We start from the raw sequence: 19,031 nt of genomic DNA on the forward strand, positions 1-19,031 counted from the left end.
ACCCCGACGCACTTTCCAAATAGCTGCATCTGCATTTTCAAACCGTATTGCACCAAAAAATAGTTGCCCCAAAAGGGACCTGAATCCCATTATATTATAATACTCACAGGAATCTTAATGAAACACATCCCTAATCATCACACATCTCTTCATGTTAATTTATAAAAAAAGTGCAATCATAAAAGCTCCCGTGTGTCGCTTCATGAGAACCCTTGACAGTCATCCAAATTAATATCTTCTCTCACCATTTCTTGTTCAAGCCAAACAAAGTATTTCACAAAGTCTCCTTAAAATAAAACACTTTCATCAAAGTAGAAAACAAAATTCTGATAGAAATGCGGTATATTTTTAATTCAAATATTTACTTAATGAGCAAATTCTAACATGAGTAACCCAAATACAACGACCTCAATTTTTTGTTCAAATATATGAAAACAAATAATTTGGCAAACCCATTAAAAAATTCAATTACTAAACTTATTTACAATTATATCACATCAGCAACCATAAAAATAATTAACATGAAATCAATTCATATACCTCTCTATTTAAGTATAGCATTGCATCATTGTATTAACCTTCAGAATTGGGGTTTTTGTTCTCACAAAGAAACAATGCGGTGAAAGAGCCCCCAACCCCACACAAAAGGGAATCATCCATATTAGGATGGCAAGGCCCGCGTACATCTAATTAGCACGCATACGAAAACAAAAAATCAAACCAAAAGGACAGACAAGAGATACACGTCGGATGCGACAAGAAGGTCAAACAAAAGAAGGCATCAAATTAGACAAGCAAACGCCCTATTTCCAGCTCATCCACAATTAGCTTCCCATTAACAACAAACACCTAATAAATCCAATCCTTTTCACTATATAAAAGCCAACATAAAACCGAAATCTAACACCCTATTACAGCAGAAGACCCATCGGATGCCTATGGTCAACTGGCAATGATGGACGGATCCTATATACGAATGGCAAAACAGTGCCTGTTGCATGTGCCTGCTTGACATAATACACTCAGCCAAAAGGCAACAAAACGAATAAAAGATGGGCACATTACCTGCAGAGATAAGCCACATGTCAGTCATGCTTATCCACCTGGTCCTCTGCAGGACCAGCTGCAGTCCCACACAGGGTCTTGGCCGTCAGCGACGACTTCTCCAGCATCGACTTTGGAGACAACCGCTTAGCCTCCTCATATGTGTAGATGTAAATCTTCTTTACCATGTTACAGAACTCACTGCACTAACATATGATTATGTTTAGCACAAGAGTAAGGAGTAAGAGGTGGTAGACGAGCAGGCTACTTACTGCCACGGGTAGTCGCCAACCATCCTCATGTCATACTCATCATCAGTGTAGGCAACCTGCCATTTCTTGGTATCTCCAAACAGTTCTCCTTGGATGCTGAACATCTCCTCCAGCTTCCTAAGGAGGTCCTCATACCCCTCCAGCCTTGTCAAGTCCACTGCCCTTCCAACAGCCATCCCTTGCATGTGCACCTATGCATTCATAATGCATATAAATAGAAAGGATAAAACTAATCCATGTTAAACAACATAAAAAAAGTACGGCTTGGTACGCCCATGCCTGTATGGAGGTCCTTTTAAAGTAGAAGATTTAAAAGGACCACAGCTAACTAAAAAAGCTTAAGCTTTACAAATGTAAGCCAATACTTATGTGAAACTATCCTCAAAACTCTACGTAACTTGACAATTTCCTTGTATAAGAGCTCTCCATATCAGTGATCAACTCCTTTCAAAAACTTTTTGCATCATGTACCAAGAGCTCACATGAAGACGTAAAATCATGATTCACCTGTTCTTAAACCATACTCAACTATGGTAAATGCCCGCCAAGAATCATGAGAGCAATAAACAGCATAAGCCACTTGATCCCAATTCAGCTTTAATACAACTAAGAATAAAATTTAATCTAGATATATACTAGTAATCAAAACCGTTTTAGACCCAAAATCTTAAACCTGTGGTCCAGAAAAAGTACTTTGTATTTATAAATCAATATATATATTTTAATTATCCAAATGCAGGACAAAGCCTAAAATTGCGTGCCCTAACAAGCCCTCAGCAGCAGATAGAGCTCACCAGGCTAAACCTAGCCACTAAGTGCAAACCCCTTTCACAATTGCTGATGCCGGAGAAGCATTAACCAATGAAAATAAATAATCTAGTTGTATCAACAAAAACCTTGGTGCAGCTCCTAGTTTGCTTGCTCTGAGATTCCTGGGAAGATCTGAGACAGGAATTTTCTGGCTCAGTGCTTAGCTCCGTGCCATCGGACTGGTTTAAGTTGGAAGGACGGGAATGATGTTCAAAATCAACACCTAGATGGTCATTTGCATCCCTAACAACATCAGTGATAGCAGCCATTGATGAGGTATCTTCCGCAACAGTGGACATTTCAATCAGCTGGATCCCAAATAACATGATGCCGCCGCTTGCCTCCTGCGTCTTTTCATTGGATTGCAAAACGTTCATAGAGGTGGTAGAAAAGGATTCTGATTGAGTTTCAGGCCGAGTTGGCCAGTACACAGTGGGGCGGTCAGCAGCTGGTTGTCCAACGTTGCTGTTGATAGCAACGGAGCCCAATTTTGGTGGTGGATGTACAAGAGATGAGTAGGGCAGCGAAAATGATTCATGTCCGCGCTGTAACCCTGAGAATGGGAGAGACTGGTTGGCTTCAGATTGAGATTTCCATGGACCTATATGGAAAAAAGCACGGTAAGAGAAAACAAAAGGTATAATTTAATAGCTCATAAAAAAAGGAATCCATAGAAAGAGGTTCTGAAAAAATCTATTTCGAAACACTGCTCTAGTTAACGATTTAATAGAACAATTAACAGGATATGTGATCGCATATGTTTAATTTTAAACTGATTTTATGTTAGTTTTATGCTTTTGGATGGTGTTTGTGATATATTTTGCAAGATTCAGGTCAGAAGATTCGTTGGAGCTGAAGAAATGAAGAATTGAGCAAAATCAAGGAGCAGAGTTTGGGCGCCAAAGCAGAGCACTTAGGCCCTAGTTCATGTGTTTTGATGGTTTGATCCGTTCACAGGCATCGATTCGCGAGAGAAGCCATAAAAAGGGATCTCCTTGGGGCATTCGATTCACATGAAATTGAGGGGAAATGCAAGGACACCAATTTCAAGTGCGAGAGCGAAGTGAGAAGTGATTGTGAGATTTCTGAGTGTTGCTTGTAATCTCAGCATTTCATTTAGAGAAGGAAGAGATACAATTTTGCAATTTCCTTGATGTATTGCATCGAATTTTATCCTTTCAAACTCTTATTTTTTATATTTCCTATAAATGAAATGATGTTATTGTTCTCAATAAATCATAATTAATCAGTAGAATTGTTTTCTTCCCTTGAAACGGTGATATAGAAGTTTAAAGTTTGGTTTTTCCTGTGCGGCTTTGCTGAATTTTTATAAGGTAGTGATTTATCCTTCAATTTTTTGTCTACATTCAACCTAACTAGTTGGATAGTAAAAATATGTTGTGATCTTCAAGTTTCAGAAGAATCCTTAGGGGAACAACCGGTTAAGACACATTAATTTAGGAGAATAGAAGTATTGCTTGGAGGTTAGTGCAATCCTATTGTAAAATAAAGAATCCTGGACTAATCATTTGATTTAGAGAACTAAGTATATATTTGACCATTAAACCTTGTAAGACGCTTGAGAGAGGATGAGGAGATCTGCTCCTAATTGTCACCTACAATTTGAATCACCTAGTCGAAGTTGGATTCCTACAAAACCGATTTAAGGGAGTATTTTACTAGCATCTGAAAATTTTATTGAAATTCTCACCTTGTCAACTTAGGTTTTGCCATTTCAAAAATTAGGATTAGTGAATTTTCAAAATCACGGAACTTCTTCAGGCTGAATTCAAAACCAGTTGGCAGGAAATTTTTCACTTCGGGAGTTTGTTTATTCCTGGTGGGATCGATACATGGATTTTGTTACGTATACTACTTGGAGAACATGTATACTTACGTGATTCACTGGCGCCACGCATCATCTCGATATGTATTAAGTTTTTTAGAATCTTTGTCGAGGACGTTGAATTTCCAATTTAAGAAAAATTTTAGTCAAACTGTTATGATCTAGACTTTAAAATTATAGTGTTGTGCATTTACTAAAATTTATTTGTTATTCCCTGTGTTTAAAAAAAAAAATTTTGTGTTGTGTTTTATGTTACTACTGCTAATTTTATGCAACTATTTTATTGCTATTTCATTGTTGTGAAAATTGTGTTTTTTGTTTGCTTTTTTAATTCAGCACGTTATTTGCTTAGTTTAAATTTTTTTTAGTTGTTTGATTGTAATTTATTAATTATGTTAGTATATGGCCACTTCACTAGATTGTTCTATTTATTTATGCGTAGGGCTGGAACTTTAGAACTAGTACACTACAACCCTTAACTAGAAAAAATCATTAAAAAATTAGAAAATTTAAGACTAAAAAAGAAGTTATGAGATATGACAAACATAACTCAGGAAGAACACAACACACCAAGACCCCATATCATGACTAGACCACTTAGAGAATTTGTCAACTCATTAGTAGAAGAAATCCACTTAAGTATCAACAACCAGTCGTAGAAGCCAACACTTTCGAAGTCAAACCCCATCATTATCTTAATGGTACAAAATAATCAGTTTTTGAGAATCACACATGTAAGACCCTAACATTCACTTAGCGAGCTTCCTTGAACTGTATTTTATCTTCGATATAGCGGTGTCTCTAACGACGTTATGTTTTTTCATGTCTTACTTAGGGATAAGATTAAAATGCAGCTCAATTCCTTAGCAATTGAATCTATTGTCATATGGAATGAATTAACTCAAATTCCAAGCAAAATATTTTTCTCCATCCAAAATGACAAAACTCAGGAATAATATCACCTAATTCACCCAATAGATGGGGAATGAATTTGTAATGTTTGACAGAGATTTAAGGACCTACTTAGAAAATGTCCCCACCACGGCTTACTAAACTTGCTCATAATTCAAATATTTCATAATAAGCTGGTGGGATCGTTGAAGTTCATAATAGATGTTATGTTGGGGGATCGCTTGTGTCTAAACAATTCAAGGAGTGTATTCACTAATTGAAGAGATGGTGAAAAATAATTTTCAATGGTCATCAGATTGAGAAAAATTTAGAAAGATAACTAGCATGCATGATACGGATGTGCAAACAATTTTAACATTTCAAGTATTTGATATCTCTAAGAAGTTAGACAATCTAGGGTTGAATTTTGCACCAGAATCAGCAGCAATGGAGAAAAATGCTTATGGACTACTAGTTGATCCTAGTGTTATACTTGTGGAATTTATGAATGTTATAATCAATAAATTCAATGACACGTATTCGAACAACTAAAACCCAGGCTGAAATAATCACCAGAATTTTAACTACAATAGCAATAATGAAGGTGTAAGAACAAAGTAGCGAGGTAACAACCAATCTAACCCCGACAGGTAATTAGAATAATCAAGGTAGTAGAAACCCTAAACCGACTTACCCACATAAATTTACTTCAAATATATGGTTTAAAGAAAAGAATTACCTTTGGAAGAGATTGTGATGCAAATAGGTGATCAATTGCCGAGTCAAGCTGCAGCAACAATAAATTGTAATAAATAATTAGAACAGATAGGGAGCCCATTGAGCAACAAACTCAAGATAACCCTACCCATAAATACTAAAGTGAGTCCCAAGAACAAGAAAATGAGCACGTAAAAGTCACTAAATTAAGATGTGAAAAAGTGTTGGAAGAAGTGACTAGGAATGAGATTAGGGTGGAAATAGTTTACCCTGAGCCAGAAAGAGTTATGAAAAAACCAACACGGACATAGGAAAATCCTACTAAATTTCTACGAATGAAGGAGAAAGACCAGCCTCACCATTCCCCTAGAGGCTTCAAAAACACAAGCTTGAACAACAATTTTCAAGGTTTTTGGATGTGTTTAAAAAACTCCAAATTAATGTTCCTTTCGTTAAAGTCTTAAAATAAAAGTTTAGCTATGTCAAATTTATAAAAGACATTCTTAACAAGAAAAAGTAATTTAGGGGCTAGTATAAATCTTAAGCCCTATCTATTTTTAAAAGATTATGATTAGGAGCAGTACAACATATCATTGTAACACTTAAATTTGTTGAGCGATCTTTTACTTATCCTAGAGGGGTTATAGATGATATTTTGGTTAAGACAAATAAATTTATCCTTCCAACAGACTTCATAGTTCGAGTTATGCAGAAAGAAAGAGAGATACTCATAATCTTAGGTAGACCTTTTCTAGCCATAGAAAAGGCAATGATTGATGTTCGAAAAGGAAGTTGACTATGAGAGTTAATGATCAAGAGATAACATATAATGTTTTGAAATCGATTAAATACCCACAATCCTCGGGTGATAATTTGTGTTATAGGTTTGGATGGGTTGATTAGAAGTCAATTTCCAGATACTTTTGAGGTTGATCCAATAGAAACATGAATTGATTGAGGAAGATAGTAAATACCCTAAAGAAGAATGTGCTCTACTATTAGATGCAATTCCAAGAGTGATTTGGGATATATTTAAAATTTGAAACCTCAACTAGTGCTCAACCTTTAGTACCATCCATAGTTAAGGCACCTAAATTAGAACTTAAGGTTCTCCTTAGACACCTAAAATAAATATTTTTAGGAGAATCTTCTACTTTGCCCATTATTAATTCGGCTGAATTAACAAACGTACAAGAGATAGTTGATGAGAGCACTGAAAAATTTGAGGAAAGTTTGGATGGACTATAACTGATATAATTTGGCGTAACACCTTCACTTTACATGCATAGACTTTTCATAGAAGAAAACAACCAACCCAAAATTGATCCCCAAATGAGGTTAAATTTTGTTATCAAAGAAATGAAGGAAATATTAAAAATAGTTAGATGCATGAATAATCTATCATATTTAAAATAGTGCATGGGTTAGCCATATGCATTGTGTTGCTAAGAAAATTGGTGTGATTGTAGTGGAGAATGACCAAAAAGAAATTATACCCACTAGTAGTGTCACATGATAGAGAATATAGACTACAAAAAATTAAACAAAGTTACTAGGAAATATCATTTTTCCTTGTCCTTTCTCAACAAGTTAGATAAAATGGCATGACAAATAGTGTTACTGTTTCCTATATGGATATTTTGGTTGTCATCAAATTTCTATAGCTCCAGAAAATCGGGATAAGACCTCCACCACTTATTCTTATAGAACATTTGCTTTTAGGAGGATGAATTTTAAACTTTGTAACACCCCTGCAACTTTTTAGAGATATATGATACCAATTTTTTCAGATATGATAGAAAAAATGATAAAAGTTTTTATGGAAGATTTCTCAGTGATTAGTGTATCATTTATGCCATTTATTAAAAGGACATGTCTAGCTGCCTTTAAGTGATTAAAAGAAAAAATTAATTGTTGCACCAGTTATTGTAGCACCAAACAAGGAGATTGTTTTTGAAATTATGTGTTAAGCTAATGATTACGTTGTAGGGGCTGTGCTAGTACAAGGAAAAGAGAATTTTTCATATGAAATACCATGTGAGTATGAGTAGGACTCTGAATGAAGCTCAAATGAATTATACCAACACTAGCGAGTTACTCGCTATAGTATTTAAATTTGACAAGTTTAGTTCATATTTGATAGGCAATAAAGTTAAAGTCCATACCGACCACTAGCTATTAAATACTTGTAACTAAGAATGGTGCTAAATCTCGATTGATTTGTTGGATAAGTCTGCTACAGGAATTCGATATAGATAAATTGATTTGAGAGGCACTGAAAACGAGGTAGCAAACCACTTGTCTTGTTTAGAACAGGAAAATTCTGCTGAACTTCTTGAACATATTAATGAGATTTTTTCTGATGAACTGCATGTAATTACGGAACAAATCATTCTTTGGTATGCTGACAAAGTGAATTTTATCATTAGTGGTATCATACATTTTGAAATGTTGTTAACCAGGGGATAAAATTTATTTATGATGCAAGATTTACTTTTAAGATAAGTCATACTTGTTTACAAAATGTAAAGAACAAAATATTAGGAGGTGCATCCATTTAGAAGAAGTCAATGAGATTATGAAAGCATGTCATGATTCTGAATTTGAGAGACATTTCGAAGAATTTAGAATAACTTCCAAAGTTTTGCAATTAGGATTTTACTGACCAACCCTACTAATAGATATTAATGCTTATATTAAGAAATATGATTGGTGCCAGAAAGGAAGTAATATTTCTAAAATAGATGAGGTGCCCTTAAATTATATTTTGAAAGTTGAAATATTTGATGTTTGGAGGATAGATTTCATGAGGTCATTTGTGTCTTTACTAGGTCAGATTTATTGGGTAAGATTTATATCCAATGCAACGAGGGGTCAGATCCGATAGTGCTCCCTACTCCACTTTTCAGGTTTTATGATGATACAACTCAGTCGATGGAGGATGATGGTGATGAGGAATACGAAGAGTAGTTTGATATTGTGATGGATCTTTGGGACACTGGCTTGAATCTATTTCATTATTGTTGTGACTTTGCTATTTTTGTGATTTGTAGCTTCGCCGAGCTTTGTATATTTGTTACGTTTGTTATGTGCTAGGATTTTTTTATTTGTGATATTTTGTGTTGAGAATCTTTTTTTATTGTGATAGCATTTTATGACCCGCACTAGTTGATTTCTGTGGTTTTAATTTTGTAATATGCTTGCTTGAAATTTTTTTTTTTTTTTTGTTCATCTCAATACTAACCTATTGTGACTATTGTGTAGTAGCATTTCCTATTATACTTGCATACAATCGAAAAGTGTTATTTCCTCGTGTGATATTAATAGTGTAAAATTTATAATTTTTTTTCCATGAGCAGAAATTTCTATTGTGACTTGTGTCAAATAACTAACAAGTTTTGTGGGGAAGTCCAAGCAATAATATTTCCTTTTAAGTAAAATAAAAATCTACCTTTCGAATTCACATAAATAGATGTGGTAGTCATAGTTAAAGATAACTTCAAACTAATAATTAAAAAAAAAACATATAGTAAAAGTGATGTATTTCTTGAAGTTTTGGAAAAGATTAATAATTATCTAATAATTGATCTTCAACAAATAGTAATTATTTATCTTTATAATTATTGCTAAATACTTGGTTGATTATTAAATATATATAAAATTGATAATTTAATAGTATAAAATTTAGTCACTACTTAATTAAAACAAATTGATTCTTAGTTATCATTTCCCGACCTATAAACTTATGACTTAATTTAGGAATAGTAATGAAAATCTAACTTGCGAAGAGGGTTGGGATTCAAAATCATTATAAGAGCTGAATCAAATATAATAATCCCAGCAAAAATAGAGAAAAAGGGAAATAGAAATGAAATAAATAAATAGAAAATTTTAGAAAAAGGGTCATAATAAAAAGAGAATTTTCAGAAAAGTTTGGAAAGAAGCTTTGAGATTTAAAGGACAAATAGTTTTTCAAACTTAAGCTAGAAATTTTCTACTCAGAAATGGTAACGAGCTTAAGATAGTATAATTGAATAGATAAATGGATTTTATGGTTGATATTAATTGTATGTTAGTTAAGCAAGTGATTTAGGATGATCGCACAAATTTGTATTACTATTTGATATATCAGGATATTAAGGGGATAATCTAAAAGTTCAACATAAAGAAAAATACATATTTGCTTTTGCTAATATATATTTTCTATATTATTAGAAAACACTGAATCTTTAGTCCCATAATTACATTTTACAATATTCTAATTTTGAATTTTAAAATTATTTGAGGGGCAAGTGATGTTTAAGTTTGAGGGAATTTGATGTATATTGAATATGTGATCATGTATGTCTTATTTTAAGTTGATTTTATGATAATTTTATGATTTTTAAAGATGTTTATGATGTATTTTATAGGATTCAGATCAGAAAAATTGTCAGAGCTGGAGAAATGAAGAATTTAGCAAAATAAAAGAGTAGCACCTAGGCACCGGGAGTTGAACACCTAGATGCCTCAGGAGCCAAAAATTGATCATGCATACAAATAAGATGGAAAATGGGAGCGGGGTTGGTGGCACATAAGCGCCAAGCCATTTTATTAGCTAGACATAGGCGTCCCACCCTTCAATTCCACGCAAATCTTTTCAAACCTGAATATATCAATCCAAATTTCAAAATAACAATCTCGCAAACACTTATCATGTAATCATGTCCGACATAACTCAATACTTTAATCGAAAGTATTCTCGAGATCGATAACTCTTAAAATGAAATTAACTATAATGGTTGCCCCTCATAGGGATATTAGATCCCAGAATAAAACAAATTCTCGTAATGTGGGGGAAAAATCTCTAATTTTGTAGACCCATAAATATTGAAGATTTTCACATCATTAGATACATTTTAAGATAATATTTCCACCCTCGAGATAGTATATTATTCTTTGAATGACATGTATGATCATTTAAAAAGAAAAACTTTCAAGATGTATAGTGGATATCTAACCCATCCGCCAATAATATCTTGACCATCAATAATATGAACAATTAAGATAGCTTTGGAATGTGTGTTCTATAGTATGTAACACTTAAACAAGTGATACGGATGATCCTCAACCTCGAGCAACCAATCATAAAAGTTTGCCATGCTACTCGCACTTACAAGTTAAAACAATATGATTATAAGGGTTGGAATGACTACTTTTGTGTGGAGATCATAGAAAATGATTCACTATACTATAAACTGTCAACAATAATACCAATTTCACCTCAAGTTATATTCCTGGTGGTGCAAGACTGCCTGACAGCTAAAATTTGAAGAAAACCAAAGTAAATGCCAACAATGTCAAATTCAACGGATGCAAAAGTATGTCATGCATGTGCCTAGACTAAGGGTAATTTTGACTTGTATTAGCCTATGGAAATTTAGTCTTTTATTATTTCTTACTGTTTAGTATAACTAAAGCTAATATGCTAAAGATTGAGATTATGCATGAGATTGGGTCTTGTATCTTACGGTTAGGGTTTTGGAGATATTTCCTATCTCTCAAATTATAATATTTGGAAGACATAGCTTACCTCTCGAATTATATTTTTTGGGAAAGATGGCCTACCTCTTGAATTTCATGTGTTTATAATGTATATGATGTGTTGTTTGTATTATTGAAGAAAGCGATTTGTTTTGCTCTACTTTCTGTGTGGAAACATTATCTCAGATCATATCAAATGGTATCAGAGCTCTCGATTCCTAAAAAATCGACGACGGGTTCATAGACTCTAGCCACGGGAACAAGAAGATAGCGACTACCTGTAGTCGCAGAACAGTCGAGCCAAGATTGCAATAGGAAGCAACACGAAGCAACATTCATTATTTTATCTGGGAAGAAACTATGCAAATGCATCATGCAGAAGGATCGGGATCGCAACAAGGGGAATGATCATGGAGTACAGGAGACACTTTCGCTACCTCAACTCAAAAACAGTCAAGACCGAAGCTTGTTAAGAAGCATTGTAGCATATGGAGACCCAAAACTCACATCCTTTGGCTCCATTTGAGCAATGCAGTCGCGATTAAAGCTAACTAGGAGAATACATGGTCAGCATCGCAGCTCGCGACGGACCTAATCGAGTTATGAAGCACGATTCGGATTGCCCTAGCTGTGATCCGAGTGACTGCCCCATGTGATCTAAAAGCAAGGAAGGGATTGTTCATTAAATACTTCATGGTACAGTGGTGATTCAAGCTACCCGCAATGCCAACAATAGGATTTCAACGCAAAGGAGTTACTTGAAACATACAGGGAGTATTGCCGGCCAAAAAATTGGATTTTTTAGAAGAAAAATTAATGGAAGAGATAAGCCACATCAAATCTGAAATAGACAAAATTTTGCATGTACATGGGGGGCGGTTGGAGAGGAGATTGACAGTCCTAGAAGAAATAATGAAAAACATCATGAAGTTTCACAAAAAACAACCTCAGGTCATCGTGGGAACGAGGGACGTTGCTGGGAACGGACACCAGCAGTAACAACTAAAAGGATTCACATGACATTAGGGTAGCATTGTTGCCTTAGGCGAATAGAGTTGCGATATCAAGCGAAGAAATTAGGAGCAGACTCAAGTGGAAACACTTTGAAGAAATAGCGTAACATTCGAACAATTTGAACAAACGGAAGAAAGCAGGATCGAAGTTGACAGGGATGGAAGAGACACATGAAACGGAGTTGACAGAGATTCATGATATGGATTTGACAAAGATTATGGTGATCGATAAGCTACATAATGAGCTGTTTTGGGCTGCAATATTCTCTAAGATTGACTAGAAGTCGGGACACTATCTGATTTGAATATTGTCGAATAATGTGCACAAGACTACATTTTGAATTCCCGAGTGTCACTACGAATTTATGATAAAATTGAAAGGATTATAGATGTCGACGAACCATGAGAACTATACGACTTGATCCAGCAACACTTTTTCCTACTTTGAGGACAAGATGTCTTTTTGGGAGAAGAGTACAATTATGTTGATGCCTAGCTTAAAGGTAATTTTGTCTTGTATTAGCCTAAGGGCAATTTAATCTTTTAATATTTATTATTGCTAATTATAAATAGGACTAATATGTTTAGATTTAGGACTATGCATGAGATAGTGGTTGAGTGTTGGGTTAGGGTTTGGGAGAGGTTTCCTACTTCTCAAATTGTAGAATTTGTGAGTGTCGTCTACCTCTCAAATTGTAAGTGGTTATCCTTTATGTGTGGTGTTGTTTGTGTTATTAAAGAAAGAAATTTGTTTTGCCCTAATTTCTGTGTGGAAATTTGTGTCGGATCGTATCAAACTACCATGGTTATTCATCTCAACCATCCAATTCAATTTAGGCAGCTGAGATTGAATACATCAAAACAGAATTCTTAAAAAATAATAATAATTTATGTATTTTAATTCCAGCAGCCTGAAGTGAACTGAATGTTTGGGAAAAACTAGTGGTGCCTCTCAAGTGATGCAGATGATTTTTACATAAATTCTGACAATCTATCTGCAAAACTAGGCTCTCTCGCTTGTGGAAGCAAAGTTGAAGTCTAGCACTTAACGAACTTATGAAAGAAAAGAGGGAGGAATGGGAGATAGCAGTGGGGCTTAAAAAGTAGCAGTCGCAATTACTTTAAGTTGCTATAAAAAAATACAAGTTTATGAGATTAACAAAAAAATATCAGCATACCTTATTTCTAACAAACAAAAAATAAAACCAAACAAACCACCGATTAACTAAAGAGAAGAATGAAGAGGTATCCTGATACAAATGTATCAATTTGGGCTCAAAAGTCATTAGATTTACTTTAAGATGGGCTCAAATAACTTTTTTTCTTAACCTTAAGGATTCATTTTCAGCTCAACTTAAATATTTTCAAGACAATCCCGTACCATATACAGAAGAAAACTCTTGTGGCACAGAAGATGAAAGTGGTGGTCTAGCTCGTTTACTTCGGATTGCTGGCTGAGATATGAGGGGAGGGGCTACAGCCATAGGCTCTAATTCCCACGGAGAAATACAATCAGGTCGTGGAATAGATGAAGGTTCATCCCATTGGATCTGCAAAATAAATGCAGTGAGTTTTTCAGAAGAAAATTAGTGGTAGTAAAATAAGCATTCCATCAAGACAGACAAGACACGGAAAACTGAACATGCTAATTTAAACAGATAAAATAATACAACAAAAGGCAACTAAACAGTCAGAAATCCAAACCCAAAAGCTCGATATTAGCAAAAACACAAGGCACTCAGTGGCGGATCATAGTTTGGAAAAACTTGACAAAAAAATTTGAAGCAGGAAAAGCAGATATGGATCACCTTTAAAGATCTCCAATTTGAATCTGGCCAACTAGAAGAAGTGTTTTCTATTATACCAATTATGGTACCACAGAACCTGTTACAGGGAAAAAAATTATATATATATATATATATATATATATATATATATATAATTGTTTTACATTCAGTGAGACCAAATGGTAAGGCATCTAATAGTAGTGCAGTTTACACTTTAATACCGTCTTTCAGGAGCTTCATCACCCTCAAATCTCATCTTAAATCTCATACCAACTGATAGATTTTGACTTCTCGCTTCAAGGTACTTGTTTACACTGATGATAAACTGTGAACAGCTTGCCCTGTAGCCACAGAAAACTAATAAGAAAAATGATACCCCGATTTTGAAAGATAAAACTTCTAGTTGATCCAAGAATGATAACAAGTTCCATTTGAAAGAAAAAAAAAAAAAGATTTTTAGATTTTTAAAGAATCATTATCAATGAAAGAAAAAAAAAAAAAGATTTTTAAAGAATCATTATCAAGTGCTTGGATATGAATGAAATAATGAAATTTTCATGCAGAAAACAACTATAAATCTATGAAATTTTTCGTATAGGTGAAAAGAAATAAATGACCAATACCCAACAACCTCTTTTCAGATATTCCCCAGTTAAATAAGAGTCAAAGAAACCAACCTTGGCTTGTAGAAGACAGAAAAAAGAGTTCGAGTAGACAAAGCATGCGATGCAGTTGCAAGAACTCCAAGATGCATGCTGTGACTAGATATAACAGATGATGGCATGTTATTTAGCTGCCTCATAAGCCGCCTTACACCAACACACAACTCACCACTCTCATTTCTGCCATAAATGAAAGACAGTCATTAATACAAACTTAACAAGAATCATTTCCATGAAAAGCCTAACCAGCCAATCCAATGACGAGAAGATTTTGAAGAAACAAAATACAAAATTATGACAGATTAGGGCAATTTAAAACACTTGCCTCATAAAGATAAATGCATCACCAGCAACCAATCTCTTTGAGCTAACAAAAACGCTCCATCCAGTAGTAAGCAGATGTCTCCTAGGTTGTCCTACAAGAATGAAAAAATAAATAATAAAATAATGATAGTTTAATTTTTCCCAATTTAGCAATTATACCATGAACTGTGCCAAGTTCGTGAGAGCTGAAGAATAAAAATACTCAAAGCATAGAACAAACAGACATAACCAAGTTAGTGGTAAAATTAAATATAGAATATCATGTTCTACATTAAAAATAAAATAAAATCTTGAAACCAAAGCCCACCAAGAGCAAAAGAGGGTAGTAAAAGTTTAAATTTCTATAGCCATTCTCCTAAAACCACACAAAATAATGCTTTTTTGCACTCATAATGAAAAATTAAGAAGTAAAGCATGATACTATGATGAAATGTGAAGGAAAACATAATCAACCTCGAAAAATGTGGCGAAAATGCCATTCATTGCCATGAAGATCTTTGGCAACCAACTCTTGCCATGGTGGATTCTGTGTCATATCCTTAACAAATAAAAAAGACAAACAGAATTAAACATTAACAGGAGATTGCAGTAAAATTTCAATAACTAAAAAGTTGCCATGATGGATCAAGATGATAATTGCTGATGCATTAAATTACCAGTGGAGGTAGGCATTCATCTGCATGCCTCCTAAGAACTGAGAATCCTCCATGAGTGCTTGTATCCGAAGCCGTAAGTGTTTTACAAAAGGAATGAACCATACTGCTATCAGGTTCTGGAAGGGGAGAGTCTGGACTGGTCACTTCACTTTGCTAGTCGATATAAAGAAACATCATTAAAACAACTGAAAATCAAAATAAACATAACAAATGGAATGGAGAAGAGGCATATAAAACAATCACAACATGAACAAATCACCCTAATGAAGCAGTCATTGAAATTCGTTACTTCTTTGAATAAAGAGAGAGAGACAAACGAATGAGGATTTCAAAGGTATATAGAAAGTTGGGAAAAATATGCACTGCACTTTTCCAAAGAAAAGATTTATCTGAAATCTTGCTGACCAATGATACATTCTAGTATAAATACTCACATCAGATTCTGGTTGCAAAGTAATCTGAGCATAAACCTCATCAGTATCAGACTCAGCCTATATCAAAAACAGAAAAAACGACTAAATAAATAAATAATAGTGAACCATACTAGTTAATTATTGAATCGATCCAAGTACTTTCAAAAGAACCTGAGGAAGGTTTTCACATTTCAAAGAGTACAAAGTGGAGCTTACTCGAAGTTCAACATTGACTACCCTGCAAAGGATCTTTGAAGGAAGATCAAATAATGGCATCTGCTGGTCAAGTCCTTGGTGGGTTGACGCCTGAAGCTACAGAAACCAAGGAAATGACTGCTAAACAATTTTGAAGGGAGAATGATTATATATATGAGATAACCAAATACCTGTTCCATATGGCCTTGAGGAAAGTAATAGACTCGTTCCTTTTGACGAGGCAGCGTAACCAGCGGCCCAGCACAAGCATGCCAGAGCTCCTTGTACAACAGATTCCCACGAAGTTTTGCTGAAAAGTGAACCCATTTTTACGATAGCATTCCTCAGCTTAAACAAAAGAAACAATTTATCATGCAATACCCATTAAAAAATGAAATTGTTGTGGTAAACCATCCAGTCAATTTAAATGGCACAGCGACAAGTAGAAAAGGGGTTGTCAAGATTAAAATCAAATTCATCAAAAGCCAGAAAATCAAATTCATCAAAATCCATCAGTGTTGGGAGAAAACAAGCAGTAAAAAGAAAGAAGCAGACAAATAAGGGAAATCTACAAAAAGTGCAGGAAGACATAAGAGAAAGCAAGGAAAATATATTATATCTAGTAAAGCAATGAAACACCAAATTCAAATACTATCACGGAAAAGAAGATAAAGTCAATGAAACAGATTAAACCAATAAAACTAACACAATTCAGGCGGACATGAAGACCAGGCGACACAGGAAGCATGAAGATTGAATAACAGAAAAAGAATGAAAATGAAACTGTAACAAAACCTAGTTTTCACTGTTACTGAAAGAATCAACAGAAATAAAGAACGAAGTGTTAGGAAAAGTTAAATTAATTCCTAAACCATCTTCACAGATGAACACGAGTAAAACGCGCATAAATTTTTTACACATACTATTTTAGATGACATGTGATCAAGCTGACCTCATGCAAAACATAGCGAGGATTTATTACAAAGAAAAAAAATGCAGAACTAAGGACAAAAAAAATGCAGAATTAAGGACAATGCAACCAAAAGTGAAAGACAAAAAATTTGACCTTCAATCACAAACCTGAACCAAGCACCTCGCTTGCGGAATGAGTTGGAGAAGCAAGAGCCATGACAGTTCCGTATAATCCCCTTCAGAATCTCGATCGCTGGTAGGGGGAATCCAGAGAAAAATGAACAGACAGAAAGCCAGCTCACTAAGTCTTGGACAAGAAGAACTTTATAATCTCGCAGTTCCTCGTCAAAGAAATCTAAATTAAGCCAAGGAAGTGAAATGAAGAGGCTAGCCCGTTAAAAACAGCAATAAATTTTTATAAACCGACATTAATTTCGCCGCGCTAATAGTGAGAAGACTCCAATATCATTCCCGACTTGGCCAACACAGACGCCAAAAGATGAATCAATCAATTATGAAAAGTCAGAAAAAAAAGGGGAAAAAAAACCTAGAAACGTCCGCCTCTTCGTTATGATGCTTTTAAAACTGAAGTGGCTCAATATTCAGCACAGACGAAGTGTTCCAAAAGTATGCCTCCGACGAACTCCGAATGGACTGCTTCCCCCATTCCGGATAACAGAAAAGCCTACCAATGCAAGGAATTCGCGAAAAGCGGAGATCAAACTTCAGAAATGCAGATCTAAGCAGAAAGAGCCGTGTATAACTCAGTAATTCGCCTAAAAAATTCACCAATCACTAACAACTCAGTGATTCAGCGATATCAACAGAAAAAACCTCTTAAAATAACACCCACCCACCAGAATTCAATCAATCGCCTCAAAGAGATACCTGAATCCCTTCATTCAAATCATGAAATTCACTATTATAGCGCGAAACAGCCATTTCACCCAGAATCTCAACAAACCGGCAGCTTAATCTCCAGCCATCAGGAATTATCAAAAGTTAAATTCCCATAATCAATTCAAGGAAACGATACAACCAAGGCACCCCACAACGAGATCGCCCCGATCTCCAAATTTCCACTCAGAGCCACGAACTTCCTGCCCGTATCCAGTAAATTCGCCAAACCTCACCTCCTCAACGCAAAACTCCAAATCAGAAGAGCCTAAACCCACCATTACCTAGCTCACAAAGTTCTTCCATGTCCAGAGATTCATCCAACCAAATCAATCCTAGATAAAGGCAAGAGAGTCACACGGATGATAGAACAGTATCGAGAGAGACAGGGAGGAAGAAAGAGAATGCGCGCACTCGAGTCGCTTCACGCTGCAACACTGCCACTTCTGCGTGACCGCCTGCTTCAATTTCCCGGCTTTCCACCACGGTCGAGATCTCGCGGTATTTTCTAGTCGGGTTTCTCTCCGCTACCGCTGCTCCCTACGCACAGCGGTACTCTTCGCCAAGTCACTCCTTGGACGCCATCGATCTGTCGCTTTGCTCCGGCTCGGCTTACCATCGCGCTGGTTCAGCTTTACGCTGCTGTCACAAAGCTCACTGGAACAAAGACCATCGACACGCGCCAATCTCAGCCGTGCACGACTCACACCATGCACCCAAATTGTCCGCGGACCGCCCAACACGGGATAATGGGGAGTCTTGCCTTGTAACGGATTTAGGCTCCCTTTGGGAGAGCGGCCGCGAACTACGGTTTTTTGAGAGCATGTTGGGAGGTGTCGGGTGGCATTTTTGGTTAAACACCGATCACAGAATGAGTCATGCGGCTAGGGCTGTCAAAATAGCTCGCTATTCGTGAACAGTTTGTGTTAGGCTCGTTAAGAAGCTCGTGTTCGACTCGTTAATTTTGTTTGATAAGTTAATGAGCCGAACACGAACTAAGATATGTTTGTTCGTGTTCGGCTCGTTTTGGCTCGAAGTACTAATCATCAAATATATATATATATATATA

General features: G+C 35.4%; 1 protein-coding gene across 6 annotated transcripts; it reads right to left on the minus strand.

The window, feature by feature from the left end:
* Positions 1-585: 585 nt before the first annotated feature.
* On the minus strand, positions 586-18,695 carry LOC110028248 (auxin response factor 7-like). 6 transcript variants are annotated; one of them, XM_020730014.1, is made up of 16 exons: positions 18,377-18,695; positions 17,613-18,297; positions 17,234-17,420; positions 16,345-16,463; positions 16,175-16,270; positions 15,980-16,036; positions 15,546-15,698; positions 15,343-15,427; positions 14,891-14,981; positions 14,581-14,745; positions 14,125-14,244; positions 13,925-14,000; positions 13,498-13,666; positions 2,213-2,727; positions 1,317-1,507; positions 586-1,245 (listed from the first exon to the last, which is right to left on the minus strand). In XM_020730014.1, exons 3-16 carry the CDS (start codon positions 17,280-17,282, stop codon positions 1,086-1,088), a joined length of 2,046 nt encoding a protein of 681 aa, XP_020585673.1. In that variant the 5' UTR covers positions 17,283-17,420; positions 17,613-18,297; positions 18,377-18,695; the 3' UTR covers positions 586-1,085. The 6 variants fall into 6 exon arrangements, with proteins under 6 accessions (XP_020585673.1, XP_020585674.1, XP_020585672.1 ...); XM_020730015.1 differs by having other exon boundaries at positions 17,613-17,750; positions 17,954-18,695; XM_020730013.1 differs by having other exon boundaries at positions 17,613-17,841; positions 17,954-18,695.
* Positions 18,696-19,031: the final 336 nt, after the last annotated feature.

This window comes from Phalaenopsis equestris, unplaced genomic scaffold (genome assembly GCF_001263595.1).
Source record: "Phalaenopsis equestris unplaced genomic scaffold, ASM126359v1 Scaffold000507, whole genome shotgun sequence".
NCBI classification, from domain to species: domain Eukaryota; kingdom Viridiplantae; phylum Streptophyta; class Magnoliopsida; order Asparagales; family Orchidaceae; genus Phalaenopsis; species Phalaenopsis equestris.

Bases quoted from the DNA above. Each gene is read 5' to 3' on its own strand.
- LOC110028248 (XM_020730014.1), bottom strand. From the start codon at position 17,282: ATGGCTCTTGCTTCTCCAACTCATTCCGCAAGCGAGGTGCTTGGTTCA. The intron at 16,464-17,233 runs GTTTGTGATTGA...TTCACTTTTCAG, and splicing joins AAGCGAGGTGCTTGGTTCAG to CAAAACTTCGTGGGAATCTG. The intron at 14,746-14,890 runs GCAAGTGTTTTA...CATTTATGGCAG, and splicing joins GATGCATTTATCTTTATGAG to AAATGAGAGTGGTGAGTTGT.